Source organism: Zonotrichia leucophrys, chromosome 15 (assembly GCF_028769735.1).
Source record: "Zonotrichia leucophrys gambelii isolate GWCS_2022_RI chromosome 15, RI_Zleu_2.0, whole genome shotgun sequence".
Taxonomy (NCBI): Eukaryota; Metazoa; Chordata; class Aves; order Passeriformes; family Passerellidae; genus Zonotrichia; species Zonotrichia leucophrys.
In genome coordinates this window covers 392,707-409,980 of record NC_088185.1, presented here as the reverse complement: position 1 = coordinate 409,980, position 17,274 = coordinate 392,707, and the positions used below count along the sequence as shown (strand labels likewise).

The 17,274-nt window shown below is 49.6% G+C and overlaps 2 protein-coding genes across 2 annotated transcripts in view; both read left to right on the top strand.

Annotated features, from left to right (window-relative positions):
- Positions 1-1,584: 1,584 nt before the first annotated feature.
- Positions 1,585-5,964, top strand: RAN (RAN, member RAS oncogene family). Its single transcript, XM_064726894.1, has 7 exons — positions 1,585-1,699; positions 2,434-2,476; positions 3,376-3,460; positions 3,557-3,682; positions 4,585-4,772; positions 5,264-5,434; positions 5,527-5,964. Exons 2-7 carry the CDS (start codon positions 2,441-2,443, stop codon positions 5,569-5,571), a joined length of 651 nt encoding a protein of 216 aa, XP_064582964.1. The 5' UTR covers positions 1,585-1,699; positions 2,434-2,440; the 3' UTR covers positions 5,572-5,964.
- Positions 5,965-14,694: 8,730 nt separating this feature from the next.
- ADGRD1 (adhesion G protein-coupled receptor D1) overlaps positions 14,695-17,274 on the top strand; it is a 109,984-nt gene continuing 107,404 nt past the window's right edge. The window contains exons 1-2 of the mRNA XM_064727219.1: positions 14,695-15,916; positions 16,013-16,049. Coding sequence (XP_064583289.1) covers positions 15,848-15,916; positions 16,013-16,049 — 106 coding nt within the window. The 5' untranslated portion in view covers positions 14,695-15,847. The remainder of the gene's footprint in view (positions 15,917-16,012; positions 16,050-17,274) is intronic.

Here is a 17,274-nt window from a genome sequence, read left to right as displayed (position 1 = left end):
CACATGCAAAACTCGTGTGTTCTTTGAAAGTCAATTTTCAAACGAGTTTTTTTCACTGATGTTTGGACGGAGTTTTGAGATCTTGGAGAACGATTCTAAATGCAAGGCTTCCAGAACAACTTTTGCTTTCATTGCTGCACTCAGTGAATGCAAGTCAGTTTGGATGAAGAATGGAAAATCACGGTCGTGGGGCACAGTGAAGGCAAGCCCCTTAGACCACAGCCCGTTGTACCTGAGAGCTGCTCCGTTAAACCCTCCTGCTGTAAAAGCCTCTATTACAGAGGCTCACTGCCACACTGGAGGCTGTTGAACAATTTATCTAAGTAACTGTGTGCCTTTTTTTCACTTTGACTGTGGAGAGAGCATCACCAGCTGACAGCATCTCACAGGATTTTATTGATGCAATAAGGTCCCTGAGCTGGGCACAGCAGGATTTTGTCACCCACAGCAGGACAGCTCGGCAGTGACCACAGCTGCCACAGTGCCCAAGAGCTGCTCCTGCCACCAGGGCCGACTGCCCGGCCTGCCCAGTGACCGCTGGCCAGCCGGGAGAGGAGCCCTGAGCGCTGTGGGCAGTGCTGGCCCCTTGCTCTGCAAGGGCCGTGGGGTGCTGGATGTGCCCAACGAGGCCACCGGAGGTGTGGAGAGTGCATCCTTGGAGAAGCCGTGAGGGCACTCAGGGGGCACCTCCTGCTCCCCTCAGCTCCCTGGCAGCAGGGCACCATCAGCTGAGGCCAGTGCCTCCTGCCTGCAGCCAGGCCACCACAGGACAGGGCCTCGAGGCCACATACACTTTGGATATTTGGGAATGCTGTTGGGTTGTTCGGGTACTGGAGGAGGATGCCCCGGGGGTGATGGAGTCTCATCCCTGAGGTGCCTGCCAGGATGAGGGGCTGTTTGGGAGGCCGTGCTGGGCAGGCGTTCAGGCCGGCTGGCCTCACAGGGCCCTGCCCGGTGCCCACGAAGAGTCGTAACTCAGCTGTGGGAGATCGTTACGAGAGGAGGAGTTGTAAAAAGTGCGGTCTAGTTACTTTTTAGTGGTTCAAGCTTGTGTGAAAGGCCTGAGGGTTTGTAGGGCAGAGCGTGCACAGACGGACTGTGGAAGGCAGCGCTCCTTCTCACATCTCCAAACGCTCTGTACCTGCTGCCTTTTGTGTGTTACCCGTGCCACACTCGCTAACTCTGCTCACAATTGACCTGAGTTGAGATACAGGAAATGTAAAGGCCTTTTAAAAGTAATTATTCTGCCGATTATCTACGGATCTCGCGGACTAATCTTTTAGGCAGTGATCTAACACCACTGAAGTGTTTTGCTGCCTTTGCTGAATGAGGAGCAGATGTTTTGCGCATCCTCTGAACTGAACGCTTAATTACACATGCTGATTATTCTGCCCAGTGCCCCGCTCGGTGCCATGACCCGCTCTGTATCCCACTCGGTGCCATGCCCGGTGTCCCGCTCGGTGCCGTGCCCGGCGCCGTGCCCCGCTCAGTGCCCCACTCGGTGCCGTGCCCGCCGCGCTCCCTCATGGCCGCGGCCCGGCCCCGCCTCCCGCCGCCTCCCGCGCGCCGCGCACCACGTGACGCGCGGCCCCGCCCCCGCCCGCGGCCGCGCGGCGTCGCCGTCCGGGTATTTGAACGGCGCTTCCGCCATTTTCCCTGCGCCCGGCACGGAGCGAGGAGCGGGAGAGCCTCAGCAGAGGTACGGGCCCGGCACCGGCCCGGGCTCGGCCCCCCGCGCCCCGCCGCCATCGGGACACGCGTGGCCGCTCTGCAAAGCGCCACCGGCGGGGGCGGCGGTGGCCGTTAGCTCGCGGCTGGGATGGGCTGGGCTGGGCGGCGGGAGGCTGCGCCTGAGGGAGCGTTGCGGCTGCGGGAGCCGAGGCGCGTGGCGGCTTTTCGGCTCCGGGAGCGGGGCGCTGGGAGGGCCGGGGCCGTGCGCGGCTCCGTCCGCGATGGAAGGGCGGGCGCGATGCGCGGGGCGGCGAGCGGGGCCCCGCGGCCCGGGGCGGGGGGAGGCGGCGCTGCTCAGTCATGGTGGCTCATGGCGGGGAGCGCGCCCGGCCCGGTGCGCGGGGAGGCCCGGCCGGGCGGGCCCCGCTCGGAGCTCCGCGGGACGGGCCGCGGCCTCTCCCGATGGGGCAGCAGCTCCATTGAGCGGCGGGATGTTGGGTCTGGGCGGGCCGGGAGGACTCTCCGCGGATCCGGGCCGGGGCCGGCCGCGGCTCAGCCGCCCTGCCGAGGCCTTGGCGCGGCGGGCTCGGCGGGAGCGGGGCGGGCGGAGGCGGCGCCGCCATTGCCGCGCGCGGTGCCGCCACACGCGGGCGGGAGGCGCCGCCCGGGCCAGCCCGGCCGGAGCGCGCCCGGAGCTGGAAACGGCCCCTTCCGGCGGGGCCGCTCCCCGCGCTCGCTCTCACGCTGCCATTTCCCCCGCAGAGCCAGCATGGCCGCCCAAGGAGAGCCACAAGTGCAGTTTAAGGTAAGCGAGGGCTCGCGGCTTGGCTTTGGGGATTTTTCTCCCCTTCGCTAGAAAAGTAGCATAAAGGACTCTCGAGTGTCGACGTGGATGGTCGGTTTGATTTCGAAGTGCTCGTCTTTCCTTAATGGGGCGATTTACTGTAGTGTTGAATACAGCACACACAAAAAGAGTCTGTTAACTGTGCCAATATATTCTATTTGCAGTTTAGTTTAATACATTTTAATAAATAGTGACCTACAGAATGACTTTTAAATTTAAGAATTCAAGTGCACTGTAGAAGTGAATTAGACTTGCTCGGAATGAATTAGAATAGCATTCTTTCTGTTTTGTGCTCATTGTTAAGTGTTTCAGAAGAGAATTTTCTGGTGTATTGAGTGGCTGGTGGGTTGGTGGTGTTTTTTGTTATCTTAACAGCCAGAAAGTCCTGAAGACTGCTTCTTGAAGGTTATTACTTGTGTTTCCTGCAATTCTTGGCTAGTGTATTCTAGTTCATGATGCAAACATTGATGGGTTTTTAGAGTTGTTGGTTTCTTTGATTGTAAGATAATAGGTTTCTCCAGTAGATATTTGGATAATTTCCTCTCTAAATCTGGTCACATTCAGGTTGAAATCCCTAAACATTCCATTCAGTCTGTTGTAGTAGTTTAGTAGAACCATATTCGCAATTCAGTGCAGTTCTTCCCTACAAGGACTGGATAAGACTGACCAGAGTTACATCATGATGGATGGGCTTAACAGATTGGTTCCCACAGGGAGATGCTTCATGGGGAGTTCTGTCTTTGTTTACAGCTCCTTGTAGGAACTAAGCTCTTTGTAGCAGTGAGTAGTATCTGTGCTAGAATGACTGATACATATCTCAAAATGCATTATTCTGACTTTTGTCCTTTATCTCTTCTCAGCTTGTTCTGGTTGGCGATGGTGGCACTGGTAAAACAACATTTGTAAAGCGTCACTTGACTGGTGAATTTGAAAAGAAGTATGTAGGTATGTCTGAAGAAATATTGAGCTCCAAGATCTCACAAATGGAAGTTCAATCCATGACTTGCTAAATGCACTAAATGCTTTTTGTTCTTTCCCTAGCAACGCTGGGTGTTGAAGTTCACCCTCTGGTGTTCCATACCAACAGAGGCCCTATTAAATTTAATGTATGGGACACAGCTGGCCAGGAGAAGTTTGGTGGCCTGCGTGATGGCTACTATATCCAAGGTAAGAGCTGTGGGGGGACAGTTCTGTGCCTCTCAGGGCTCAGTGCTTCCTTCTGCCCATGCTGGCCCTGCCGGAAGCTGTCAGTGTGGCTGCAGCGATGAGCTGGCGTAGAACTCCTCAGACTCTTTGTAGAGAGGATAATGTCCTTTGCCAGACAACATGTGCCAACGTGGGAACATGGTAGGGTTGTGTTTCAGGGGTTACTGCGGGTTCTGGTATTGGTGGAATGACCAGGTACCACTGGCAGCCTTTGGTGGTTAAGGGGGAAACTTTCACTGAGTGCAGGTTTCTCTCTCTATTGCTGTGCTCAGGCAAGGCCTTGGAGCACAAACTCAAAGTTTTCAAGGAAGCTGGACACCTTCATGGCAGAGTCTGTGTTCCTTACTGCTGCTTGGCAAAGATCTGTCCTGTGCCACTTCACTCACCTGCATATCTTTATTATATCTTCTTTTTGTATAATATTCTTGAGTTCCTCAAGAAACTGCTCTGGACAAGAGCATCCTGAGATGTGGACCACTGGCCCTCAGCTGACCTTTAAGCCTTATTAGCATGTCTGAGATGAGTTGAATAGGTGTTAATGATTCTGCCAGGTATTTGGGTAAAGCCAAGTTGGCTTCCATAGTGTGGTATATTCCCATACATGCAATGCCATGTTCCTCAGTGATACAGCTGAGCTGGTAAAGGCAGCACAGCTGTGAGGTGACACAGCATGGTCTGGGTTCTGTGCACTTCTGCACTGACCTGGTGAACAGAGCAGCAGCTGTCACAGCTGTGATGCTGAGAGGGAAATGTTAATGCAGGTGCTTAACCCTAACGTGGGATGTCTCTGGGTTCCTCTTCTCCATCCTGTGTTGAAAGCAAGTGGTTACACCAGGTGTAACTTGACTTTGCTTCTCTTGCAGCTCAGTGTGCCATCATCATGTTTGATGTAACATCAAGAGTTACTTACAAGAATGTACCTAATTGGCATAGAGATCTGGTACGAGTATGTGAAAATATCCCTATAGTGTTGTGTGGCAACAAAGTGGATATTAAGGACAGAAAAGTCAAGGCAAAATCCATTGTGTTCCATAGGAAGAAGAATCTCCAGGTAAGTCCGGAGGAATCCAGTTGGTTTTGTCTTGTGAGTGCAGCTGGGCTGTGAATGGTGAATTGGGTACTCTGCCAGCCTCACGTCTGTTGGCTCTTCAAACCAAAATTCAGGGCAGGGCAAGGTGATGATGATAAGGATACTCATCACTGACCTGGAGCAGAAGATGTGCTAAGTTCTTAAAGAACTTGTGTGCATTTGGCTGTAGCTGTTTATAATCTCATCCCATGGCAGGACAGGGACTACAGTAGATCATGTCACAGGAGTATTGCCTCCTGAAATTTTGTCCTGGATGGGATTTGATAACCTTTTAGTTCATAGTTTCTGTCAGAAACTGCTTGTTTCTGGACACTTAAATCATAACTGCTTATGAGTATGGAAACAAAAGCCGTGCAGTCAAAAAAAAGAAAGGAAGGTAAAAGAGTTGATTGTCTTAATGCTGTAAATATTAGAGGGTTTTTAAGATAATGTCTAATGTGTTGTTTTTTCAGTATTATGACATTTCAGCTAAGAGTAACTACAACTTTGAGAAGCCTTTCCTGTGGCTTGCTAGGAAGCTAATTGGAGATCCCAACTTGGAGTTTGTTGCCATGCCTGCGCTTGCACCTCCTGAAGTTGTTATGGACCCAGCACTGGCAGCACAGTATGAGCAGGACTTACAGGTCAGTGACAGGGAACAGCTGCCTGGGAGCTGCTGTCTCACTCGGGGCGCAGACAGCAGAGCAGTTCTGAAGTGTGCCTTCCTTTGTTGCAGATTGCTCAGACCACTGCACTGCCAGATGAAGACGATGACCTGTGAGGGATGAAGCTGGAGCCCAGCGTCAGAAGTCTAGTTTTATAGGCAACTGTCCTGTGATGTTGGTGATGCAGCGTGTTTGCCACTTTATTATCTAGCTGAACAGAACATGTGCTTAATCTTTGGGATGCTGAAAGAGATGAATGGGCTTCGGAGAGTGAATGTGGCAGTTTAAAAAAAAAACAAACAAAACAAAATGAAAAAAAAAACCAAAACAAAAAACCTTCATATTTTGGACCTGCATATTTAGCTGTTTTTTGGACTGCAATTACTTCCCCTTTTGAGTTTCAAATACAAGACTGCTGCAGTCACATCAGAGTGTTAAGTGGAAAATCTTGTTTCTGTCATTCCCATTCTTTTGTTTAGGTAATAAAGTTGTATTTCAAGTATCTCCAAGCAAGTGAACTTTCATGCATTGTTAGGAAAACTGTTCAAAGTGTCTTCTGTTCTTCATTTGAGGGTAATACTTGATTGTCTACTACTGCATTTCCCATTCTGTTTTCCTTCCTGCTTCTCATATTAAGCTCCTCTTGCTAATTCTGAGCTAACAGTTACCCTGTCCTTTTTTGTGGGCTGCCAGAGCTGAGGCGTGTGAGGAAGCTGAACTGCCAGGCAGAGCCCCAGCAGCGAGGGGAGCGTTGGTGCTGCAGGGGTGCAGAGCACAGCCTGCAGTTCTGCCTGCACCAGCTGCAGCTGCATCCAGCCCCAGCTCCTCACTGGTCCCTTCAGCTCTGTTTCAGCAGCCAGAAGCAAGCGGCACCCAGGCCTGTGAGCTGACTTCAGCTGTGTCTTTGCATGGAACAGCAGTAGAGCTATAGCTGGTTAAACCAATCCTAAGCATCTTCAGACTCACTAACCAGAGAACAACCATGGTTGGAGCTGAAACGCTCTTGCCTACCCAGTGCTATATTAGCTGGAGCCACAGTGATTTAAACATCTAGACTTTATTGTAACTGCACCAAGTTCTTAATTTGAAACTGGCTTATTACAGCACAAATGGTGGAAAATGTCAACTTTTAACACTACCTTGTAGAGATGAAACTTGGTCAATATTAGTACTGCTAGTAAGCAAAACTTAAGTTTAGGAATTTTTTTTTTTTCAGTAGTGTTTGAGTACATGAAGTCTTGAACTCTTCAGTTTTGTATTTTTGGTTTCTTAATAAAGTGGAGCATTTCATTTATTCCTTTTAACTTGCATGTTTGTGTACATTAATTACTTCAATATTCAACTTTTGCTGCCTAGTAGCAAAAATTGGACTATGATTATTGTGCAAGATTGCTCTTGAGTCATTTTTAAGCTAGTTCAGTTTGGGAATTCTTGGGGGGTTGGGTTTTTGGTTTGTGTTTTTGGCTACGCAGAAGTGTTTAAGACTTGAAGCTCCTGGGTGAAAACGAGAGATGCTGCACACTTGGTGTTTGTAAAGGAACAAATTCCCACTGAATGTTGCATTGACTCTTCTTGCTGCATAACCCTGCTCTAACTCCTGTTGTGGGCTTTTGCCTGTAGTGTCACTAATTGCTGTGCAGGTCGTGGCTAATCCTGCTGCCTTGGCTGCTGCTCTGCTAGCTGTGCTGTGGTAGCTTTGTGCCTTCAAGCTCTCACTTTGGAAACTGCTGCTCCAAACCAGCATGGAACCCTTGGAGAGGAGCAGGCAGCGGCAGCAGCCCCAGAGTTGAGTTGGTGTGGTTTGACAGTGGTGTCATGTCACAGCTCCTGCCCTTGCTGTGGTTCCTGCACAAGGAGCTGCTGGCAGGCTGCCCTAACCTACCTGGGAGCTTGGCTCCAATCCTCAGAGCAGCTCCCAAGCTCTGACAGATAGGAGTGCTCGTCCTGCTCTACGGGAATCTTCCATGTGCAGTGTCTGGGGAGTGCAGCAAAGCCCACCTGCAGCATTTGTTTAGTCCTTGTGAATTCTTGGTTTTAAATAATGCAGGTGCCCTCATATTAACATTACCAGCAGTTTTAGTGGATCAAACTTCTCTCTAAACTCATGGGTTTAATATATTTAATACAAACATTGATAACTGAGTGCCATTAATATAGTTCAGGTTTCTAGGAGACAGTTATGGGTTGCTCGGAGTTGCTATTTCTGCGTTGACACTTTATTAGCAAGGACTGAAAACCAACTGTAAAATAGTCATAAACAGGAAGCTCCTCAAGGTTGTGGTGATCTATGCTATCAAAAAATAAAACTTTACTGTGTCCCTCCTCCTGTGATTGCTGAAGTGACAAAGTCACTGATTTTACCTTTCCCAATGCAGCCTTTCAAATCACTGTACAAGGTGCTGAGCCAAAGACAGCAAATTAATTCAATAATAAATGGTTTTTGTGCTGAACTTCTTTCAGCGGACAGTCTGCCCCAGTCTGATTTCCCAGCAGTGACAATAACTCCTGTTGCTCCTGCTGTATGAACTTGCCACTGCACAAAACCAGAGGTAACTTGCTGATGGCTTTTTTCCATCTTGGTGCCTTTCAAAAATAGCACTGGAGGGGAGCACTGTGTGTTTTGTTTAGACTGAGAATACAAAGGTTAGTTTTCCTGTCAGACTTTTTCAATGGATAACAACATTAAAAAAGGGAAAGATTCCTGGATTCTCTGGGCAGGTTTTAGGGAATGAGCTCAAGCCAGAGAGCTTTGTTGCATTTATAAATTAAAAAGTGGGTCATAATTAACAAGGAATCTGCAATTTTTGGCATTATTCATTGTCATTTGATTCTGGATCTGGTACTTTAGTTTCTTACTTGTACTGGATGTTTTGTTTTATTGGAATACCGCAGTTGAGGTCTAGGTATAACGCTTATTTCAGACCACAGCAAGAGAGAATCCTGCCCGGTTTATGAGCGGAGGAGCTGCCTGGGACGGGTCCCTGCAGAGTTGGCCAGGCCCAGAGCAGCCGTGAGCGGCTCTCGGCTCTCGGAGGGAACAATGAACGGCTCCGACGGAGCTGGGAACAGCCGTGTCCCGGACACCGGGCGGGCACTGCAGAATCCATCCATTAATTAATTAATTAATTAATGCCCTTTTCCTGTGCAGCGGGGGGAGCCTCTAAGCAAGCAGGGACCATGCCGGGCCGGTCCCGGGCCGGTCCGGGCCGATTTTGGGCCGTTCCGGGCTGGTTTTGGGCCGTTCCGGCCGTTCCGGGCTGGTTTGGAGCCGTTCCGGGCCGTTCCGAGCGCTGCCCCGGACCCCGCTGCAGTTCCCATTTCGGCCACGCGGTGGCGGCCGCCGCCCGCCCAGCGGCTCTCGGTCCCTTCGGAAATTGATTTTAACGCTCATTTTCACATGGATTTGTGCATTTTTACGTTGATTTTTGCATTTCTACGTTGATTTTGACAGGTGAAATCCGTCGGAAGCGTGAAACGCACCCAGATGGAGCACTGCAGGTGGATTCCTCCATCCTAATGCTCTCAGCACAGCGCAGGCTGCCCCATCATCCTTCCCACAATTAATCACATTTATGTGAAGAACTGTTAAAATCAGAGCTTATTACAGGCAGACAGCCAACATATTGATAACTGACATTGAAATAAAGTATAGCTTCACCTGGGGAAAAAGTCATCTATCCATCCATCCAGCAGCACATCCAGCAGAACACAGCAGATATTTTTGATGAGAAAACAATGCTGTCTGATTTAGTTAATCACTAGAGCACTTTCCAGGCTGATTTGTATTTTAATTTCCACCTGTGGAGTGGATGGGGGCTCCAGTGCTTCACTACTAGCAGAGGATTAAGGGTTTTATTCTCTCTGAGCAAAAAATCCTGCTCCTAAACACATGGCAAATATCCCTGGCTGTGGCAAATCTGACGTGCCGAGTTTGTAATGCCTTTTCCACAGGTGCTGGCCTGCCCACAGAGCTGCTTCTCCCTATTTAACTCTACAGATTGGTGTGCTGGGCATTCCTTGGTGTTTCCATCTCCTGCTCTTTGTCCCAGCTGACTTTGCATATGCTAAAAAGTCTTAGAGCCCAGAAGGGAAACACTGAATCTCTTGAAAAATCTGAATTTCTAACTAATTAAGAGGGATATGAATCAGGTTGCATCAATCCTCTCTAGCTGCAATGACATCTGAAAATGACATTTCTCTAAGGAGCCTATGAAAATCACTGAGGGATTGACAAATCCTCCAGGAAAAGAAAGGGGGATTTCTTTGATCTCCATATCATATCCATTTCCATAGTCCAAATCACATTTTGAATGGTTGATTTTATTCCAGTTTACTTTCCTGCAGTGTGCATGAAGAACAATGGCAGATACAAATGGGATTTTCTCTTCTTTTCTTGCATTTATTGTTTTGGAAGGATGTTCTTAGGCGGTTCCAGGATTCCAGGGTGTGCCCTGTGATTTTGGGATCTTTGGGACGGCTGTTCCATGGGCAGATGTGAGTGATGATCTGGGTTCTGGAGCAGGTGGGATCAAACCCAGAGGAGCCCCAGGGCTCAGGGGTGGGCATGGAGGGGAATCTGTGCTGGCTTTGCTGTGGGTGCTGGCCCAGGATGGGCACCTGAAGGGACGGGGCTTGTTCTGGAATTGTTTCCGTGCCTTTGTAGTGTATGGTAGCGATAACTCATGCTATTAATGTGTACAATATTGTAAAATCCAAACGATGTCTTTTGACCACCCTGGCTGGGAGCAGTGCCTTATTCATATACATGTACTTCCCGGACTATGTTGAGATAAACATCAAGGTTTTTAATGTAAAAATAGAAGTTTCCAGGCCCATAATCACCGGATTAGGCCCCGGGACCACTCTAGAGTGATTATTACCTCGAGAATTGCATCTACCACGATGATGGACACCATGTGAATGCTGGATTCCCCGAATTCCTCTGACACCATCAGACACCTGGGCTGGATCTTTGTCCAGCTCTGCACATGCAAAGCCCCGGTTCCGCATGGGAAGGGACACAAAGAACATTTGGAGCCATCCCAGGGCTGTGCTGCCTTCTGCTGCTGAGCTCTGCAGGCGCTGGAACCTCAGGGAGCTGCAAATGCCCCAAAGAGAGGAGGCCAAGCTGTGACACTGCCAGAGAAAAGCTGGCACAAATCCTACAGGCAGCATTTATCACCCTTTAGGGATTATTCATCATTATCATCTAATATTATAAACATTATTTGTGTAATTAGGAGGATCTGAGTACCTGAGTGGTCCCACAACGTTCCCAGTTACACACAGAGGCTTCTGGCAAAAAGGATTTGGCTTAATCACACAAAAAAAGGATTTGTAAGACATTGTATTTACACAATTATCCAATTTTATGTGAGCTTGGCATTAAGACTCAGATAATCAAAGATTTGATTAAATTAAATCTTTGAGATTGGCACAAAATCCTAGACTGCTTAGCAAAAATCTGATGTTTCCTTCAGCGCATGGAGTCAGATATTCAAGGCACTATCAAGATGCAAAGGCTGTCCAATGAACAGAAAATAGACAATAAAAGGGCCAATCCAATAACCCTGTTAGGAGCTGGGACCTCATTTAGGGAAACTTTGAATGTATAATTTATTGTATGATTTTATATACCTACTAAATTGGTCTTTGAATCATCAGTGTCTTAATGTTTTCCTAAGGAATATCTCTCTCTATATATAAACATAAAATCAGTTTAACATTACATATGTTGCACAACAAAAGCATTTTCATTTGATTAGGCCTAAATTGCATTGCCAAAACGCTCTATTTTGTTTTCTGGCATCCACCAGCAACTTCTCATATTCTTAATTAGAAAAACATTTTTCCCTGCTCGCGTTGGCCTTGCTGAATTAACTGCAGGGTTTGTGTTTGTTTTCCTTTTCCCCATCTGAGCTGCTCCGTTTGTCCTTCCCAGCTCTGTCGGCTCAGAGATCCCATGGGACGGGCTGGGGAATTCCACCAAAAGGTCAGGTTGGTAATTACGGTTTGACAGAAATATTGTTAATTACAGTTTGACCCAAACATCGATAATGACTTGATCAAAACATCGATAATGACTTGGTCTGTCCTGGGCAGTGGAGCTGTGCCGTGGCCACCCTCTGTTAGGGGCTTTTGGAGGGTGTTTAGGGGGTTTTGGAGGTGCTGTGGGTATTCAGAGGATATTTAGGATATTCAGAGGGTATTTAGGAGCTGGTTTGGGTATTCAGAGGGTATTTCAGATATTTTGGAGGGTGCTGTGGATATTCACAGGGTGTTTAGGGTGTTTTGGAGGGTGCTGTGGATATTCACAGGGTGTTTAGGTATTTTGGGTATTTAGAGGGTGATTAGGGTGTTTTGGAAGGTGCTGTGGATATTTAGAGGGTATTTAGCTGGTGTTTTGGGTATTCAGAGGGTATTTAGGTGTTTTGGGTATTCAGAGGGTATTTAGGTATTTTGGGTATTTAGAGGGTATTTAGCTGCTGATTCAGAGCGCGTTGAGCAGGTGAGAGCTGTAAACTCTCAGTTCCTGCTGCCCCTAAGGGCTTTTTCAGCACTTTCAGGGCTCTTTGCAGGTTTAGAAGGAAAACAGAACTCGTGTGCTGCAAACCTTAAGGAAAAGCGCAACTCAGCCTTTTCTACCCCATCCCCTACATCGGTGCAGATTGATAAGGCGATAGTATCTGAAATAATCGATTTTCCACCTTTTTTAAAGCAAAAATCCCCTGGCTTTGAGGGAGGTTTGCGTTTTCCTGCTCTCCGGAGCCAGGGGTCTCCCGAGCTGCCGCATCCCGAGCCAATCTCCGCGTTTGGCCAATTAGCGCAATTAGTGTCACCCATTAGCGGGGATTGATGGGGACGCTCCAGGGAAAGCAAAGGGAACATTCCTCGGTCTCCGGGAAGGGGACGCAGCTGGCAAATGGCTCTTTAACGCAAATCCCCCCAAATGGCACCTGCGCGCACCTGAGCGGCTCCGGGAGCCAGGGACAGACGGACGGGTTTGCACAGCTGCGGGTGATTGGTGTGGGTGAATTCAATAAATCCCTTCCAAGAGCGCTGGGCTGGGTGTGCATTAGCGGGAAAAGTGGCAGTAAATGTGCGGGGATGTGCGCTGATCTATCGGCTGTAATCTGACAGAGCCTGGTACCGACAGACAGACAGACAGACAGACAGCCTGGCCAGAGCCGCTGTAACCCACAGTATTTATCCGTGTTAGCAGAGACTGTGATGTGAGAGCTTTACAAAACCTATCGATTCCTAAACCTCTCCTTCCCGAGGTGTTGGCCGGAACGGGTCAGTCCCAGTCGTGCTCTCGCAGGGTGAATAAATGGGCGATCCCAGGGCGAGAGCAGGGAAATCACAGAGGGTTTGTGTTCTGCAGGGTCAGGGGTCCTCTCAGCGATGGCCCCCGTGCTTTGCTCAGGTGTCAGCACCAGGTGTGGCACCGCCCCAGAGGCTCCTCACCTGGGCCGGGGTCACTGTCAGCTGCAGCCTCTGCTGCCTCCGGCCGGTCCTGGCTCCAGCCTGACCTGCAGGGACCCGAAAGGGACCCGAAAGGGCTTCCAGTGGACCTGCAAGGACCCGAAAGGGCTTCCAGGAACCCACAGGGACCTGCAAGGACCTGAAAGGGCTTCCAGGAACCCACAGGGACCCGAAAGGGCTTCCAGTGGACCTGCAAGGACCCGAAAGGGCTTCCAGGAACCCACAGGGACCTGCAAGGACCTGAAAGGGCTTCCAGGAACCCACAGGAACCTGCAGGGCCCCACAGGACTGTGAACCAGCTCTGTTCCCTGCTGGGCTCCCCGGAGCCTCCCTGGTGCCCTGCGCTCAAATTATTAAATGTATTAAACTAAACTGCGAATAGAACATATTGGCACAGTTAACAGTGACTCCAGTTTGCCCCGCAGCGCTGCCCCAGTCTGTCCTGGCCGCTCTGTGGCTTTCCCAGTTCGCGTTTCAGAGCATCCCAGGGATAAATTCAGAGTTTGTTTCTGCACAGTCCCCAGTGTCTGCAGCAGTTTGCTGTTTCTGCAGAAATTCCTGGCAGGGAGCTTGTTTGCTTGGATCCTCACAGTTGTTTTGGTAAGCGTATTCCGTCCCCTGACAGGCCCCTCTTGGCAAATATTTCAAATTCCTGCCTTTCTCTTTTTACATTTTAGCTTTTTCTCGGGATTTTTAGCTGCAGATCTCTGTTATTTCTAAGAATGGCTCTAATTGTCACCATAGGGTTTGCACAGAATTCCTCCTCTTCCTGCAGGACATCCAGGAGATTTGGCTCACACTATGAGGGAGGAAGGCTCAAAAAGCTGGAGGGAAATAGGCAAATACTCTCATTTTTGTAGGAACTGAAATTCAAAAATTCAGAATTTTCAAAATTACTCTTTTATGGGCCCTAAATCAGGATTGCACACAGAACTAACATTTTATTTCAACACTGAAATTTTGCAGCACTGAACCTGGGTAGCCTTGGAGCATCCATGCAGTGTGAGGGGCTTAGGGAATGTCCAGGAAGGGGAGCAGAAAAGGTGTGGATGGAGAACAGGTGCAGGCAGAGAACAGCTCCAGAAAGGAGAATAGAACAGGTGCAGGTACAGAACAGCTACAGGTACAGAGTGTTGATAGGGAAATGCAGGGAAGGAGTTAACAGGGATGGAAAGCTTATAAAATTTTGTTCAAAATATTAGTTTTTCAGTTAATTTGGCTGAAAATAAAGAACATTGAGAGAACTGAAAACAAGGCTTTATCACAGAAGAGCAGATAAAATTAAGAATATCAGCTAGTTCTAGCTGTTATTTTTCCTTTACATGTAAAATGCTGGTTAATATTTGTGACATGGAGTGTAATTGGCAGACTCTTATAAAATACTTACATGTAATTATTTTTATTAAAACACGAAGCAAAGTAGCAACTGCAGAAGATTTTTCCTAACTTTGTGAGGAAACCGGTGAGATGAGGAATGCCTCAGTTTCCCGTACAGAAAAAGTAAAACCAATCCCTGGGAGCGCCGTGCGATTCCAATCAGTGCTTTTAAAGCTTTCTTCGGACAGAGAACAACATGAGTTTATTGTTTTTAATAAACAGTGTCAGGTGTTTTTAATAAACAGGTGTCAGGTGTTGTTTTTAATAAGCAGGTGTCGGGTTTCGGGGGTGGTGCAGGTGCAGGTGCTGGGTGTGGCCGCGATCGCTCCCAGGTGCGGATTTTGGGGAGCTCCCTCCGTGCCGGGGCTGGGGCCGCTCCCAGCGGCGGGACAGGGCCAGGAATGGAGAGAAATGGATATAAATGGACAGAAATGAATAGAAATGGATAGAAACGGGCAGGAATGGGAAGGAGCAGGGTGGGACGGGGCCGGAGGGCAGCGCTGACATCACCGCGGGCTGGGGGAGCGGCGTGAGCGGGACGGGCGGGACTGCGCCGCTCCTTTCGGCTCGTTTCGGATAATTTCAGCCCATTTCAGCCCGTTTGAGCCCACCTGGCGCCAGCAGGGATTTTCCCCGGGGTCACAGGCAGCGCCTCCAGAGCGAGCGGAGCGGCGGGGAGCAGAGAGCGCCGACAGAAAGTTACAAACGAGATCTTTTCGGCTCATTTCGGACCATTTGAGCCCATTTCGGACCATTTGAGCCCACCTGGGAGCCATCAAGGAGTTTCCCCCGGGGTCACAGGGAGCGCCTGTCCCTGCAGCGCCTCGGAGCGAGCGGAGCTCGAGGGGAGCGCAGACCGCGGACAGAAAGTTGCAGATAAGATCTTTTCGGCTCGTTTCGGCCCATTTCGGTCCGTTTCAGCCCGTTTGAGCCCACCTGGGAGCCATCAAGGAGTTTCCCCCGGGGTCACAGGGAGCGCCTGTCCCTGCAGCGCCTCGGAGCGAGCGGAGCTGGACGGGAGTACAGACCACGGACAGAAAGTTGCAAACCAGATCTTTTCGGCTCATTTCGGCTCGTTTTGGACCATTCCGGCTCATTTCAGCCCATTTTGACCCGCCTGGGGGCGGCCAGGGAGTTTCCCCGGGGTCTCTCTCCCCCGGAGCGAGCGGAGCTGGAGCGCAGCCCGCGGACAGAAAGTTCAACCCAGACCTTTTCTCTTTGGCGCACGCTGCAATAGAAGCGTTGGGCTCCTTGCCACGGGACAGCACAACTCCGGCGCTTGCCGCGCGTTTCTGTGAGTTTTCCTCCGGTCGCGGGAGTTTACTCGGAGTTAAATGAAGATACCGAGGGGTGAAGCAAGAAAACAGCGCTCGGAGGGTCTGCGAGGATATTTTGCCAGCGCTGAAGGGATGGACCTTTTGAACCTGCATGGAAAATGTCCTTTTTGATACCAAAAGTGGCAAAGGAAAACTTATGATTGGAACCTTACAGGAGTTTGAGTTCAGCTGTACTTTTAGCCTTACGTAGACCATGGAGAGTTTGTTATCGCTGCTCTGTTGCCATTATTCCTTGCTGATTTTATTTCAGCAGAAATACCAGGTAATGCTCTGGATCCCCTCAGTGCTGAGGGGCGCTTGGACTCCTCGTGGCGGGTTCTGCCTGCCCGTGTCTCACTGTGTGCTGTTTTCTGTGCAGGTGTACGGGAACCATTCCCAGCTCCCCAAACACCCAGGTAAGGAACGCTCTGCTTCCATTTTCTGGCAACGTGCTTGAGTATTTATTGGCTTTTTTTTGCAGTTTGTGGGGTTTTTTTTTTATTCCCTTAGTACCCCAAAGAAGCTGAGCCCTTGTTTGAATGCCAGCCTGTATTAAATGTGTGATATCCAAAGTGCCAGGCTGTCCCAGGCGTTTTGAATTCAGTACCCCACCCACGGAATATTCTGGACACAAACACATTTGGAGAAAAATGCCTTGTATTTGATACGTGGGAAATCCTATCCTCACTTTCCTTGAGTGTGAGTTTCCGAGTCAAATCTCTGCACAGAATATTTCCCTTTCCCCCCCATATTCAGCATTTTTGGTTCAGCAGTGAACAGTTTGCTGTGCCAGTTTGTTCACTTTGCTGTTCCCTGGCACAGCTTCAGCTCCTGTCCCCTCCTCCCAGCCTCACACTTGGGTTTAAATCAGTCACAGAGCAGATTAAGGATTTCTCATCTGTTTCCAATGTGAAAAACTCCCTGAAAGCTCAGAAGGGTTTGTGTGTGCAACTGCAGAATTCCTCTGTTTATATAAATAGTTTAACCTCAAGCCTCATGGTGGTGTGCAAGTACAGCTTTACTGCTTTGCCAGCCCCTGGGTTGCCTTTTCCAGCCGTAACCACATGTAATTACTCTCGAGTGAAAGGCAGAGCGATGGGGAGAGGCCACGTCTGTTGGAGGAGTAATTAATGGCTTCTGCTCCACCGAAAAAAGAGTCCCATTTCCTAAAAACGAGTGTCTGTGGCCTCTGGCTGGTGGAACAAAGGGGAAACGCTGCTGCCACGGGCTGGGTTTGGGGTGCAGGGTTTGCTGCAGGAATGGGTGCAGGGTTTGCTGCAGGGGTGCTGCTGGTTTCAAACAGCCCTGGGGTCTCTCCTGATCGGTGTCACTGCCTCTGAAAGGATTTTACATTTAGGGCAAACAGGCGCTTGATCCAGAGGCCTCAGCTGAGTTGGGGCTGTCTGGAATTTTCAATTTTGTTGTGTGTTCTTGCTGTGGGCGCTCCAAGGCTGCAGTGCCCTCTCCTCTCAGTGCCAGCTGTGCCCTTCTCTGCCCTCCAGGCCCCCAGAGGGGATGGAGAACCACAGAACCCCATTTCCCTCCCATTTCCATCCCATGGGACATCCCCATCTTGTCTGTGCTCTGCTCCCCTCGGAGGGAAAGCCTCTATGGCAACAGCAAACACTGAGTTAGGTGGGC

Bases quoted from the DNA above. Each gene is read 5' to 3' on its own strand.
- RAN (XM_064726894.1), top strand. From the start codon at position 2,441: ATGGCCGCCCAAGGAGAGCCACAAGTGCAGTTTAAG. The intron at 3,461-3,556 runs GTATGTCTGAAG...TTCTTTCCCTAG, and splicing joins ATTTGAAAAGAAGTATGTAG to CAACGCTGGGTGTTGAAGTT. The intron at 4,773-5,263 runs GTAAGTCCGGAG...TTGTTTTTTCAG, and splicing joins ATAGGAAGAAGAATCTCCAG to TATTATGACATTTCAGCTAA.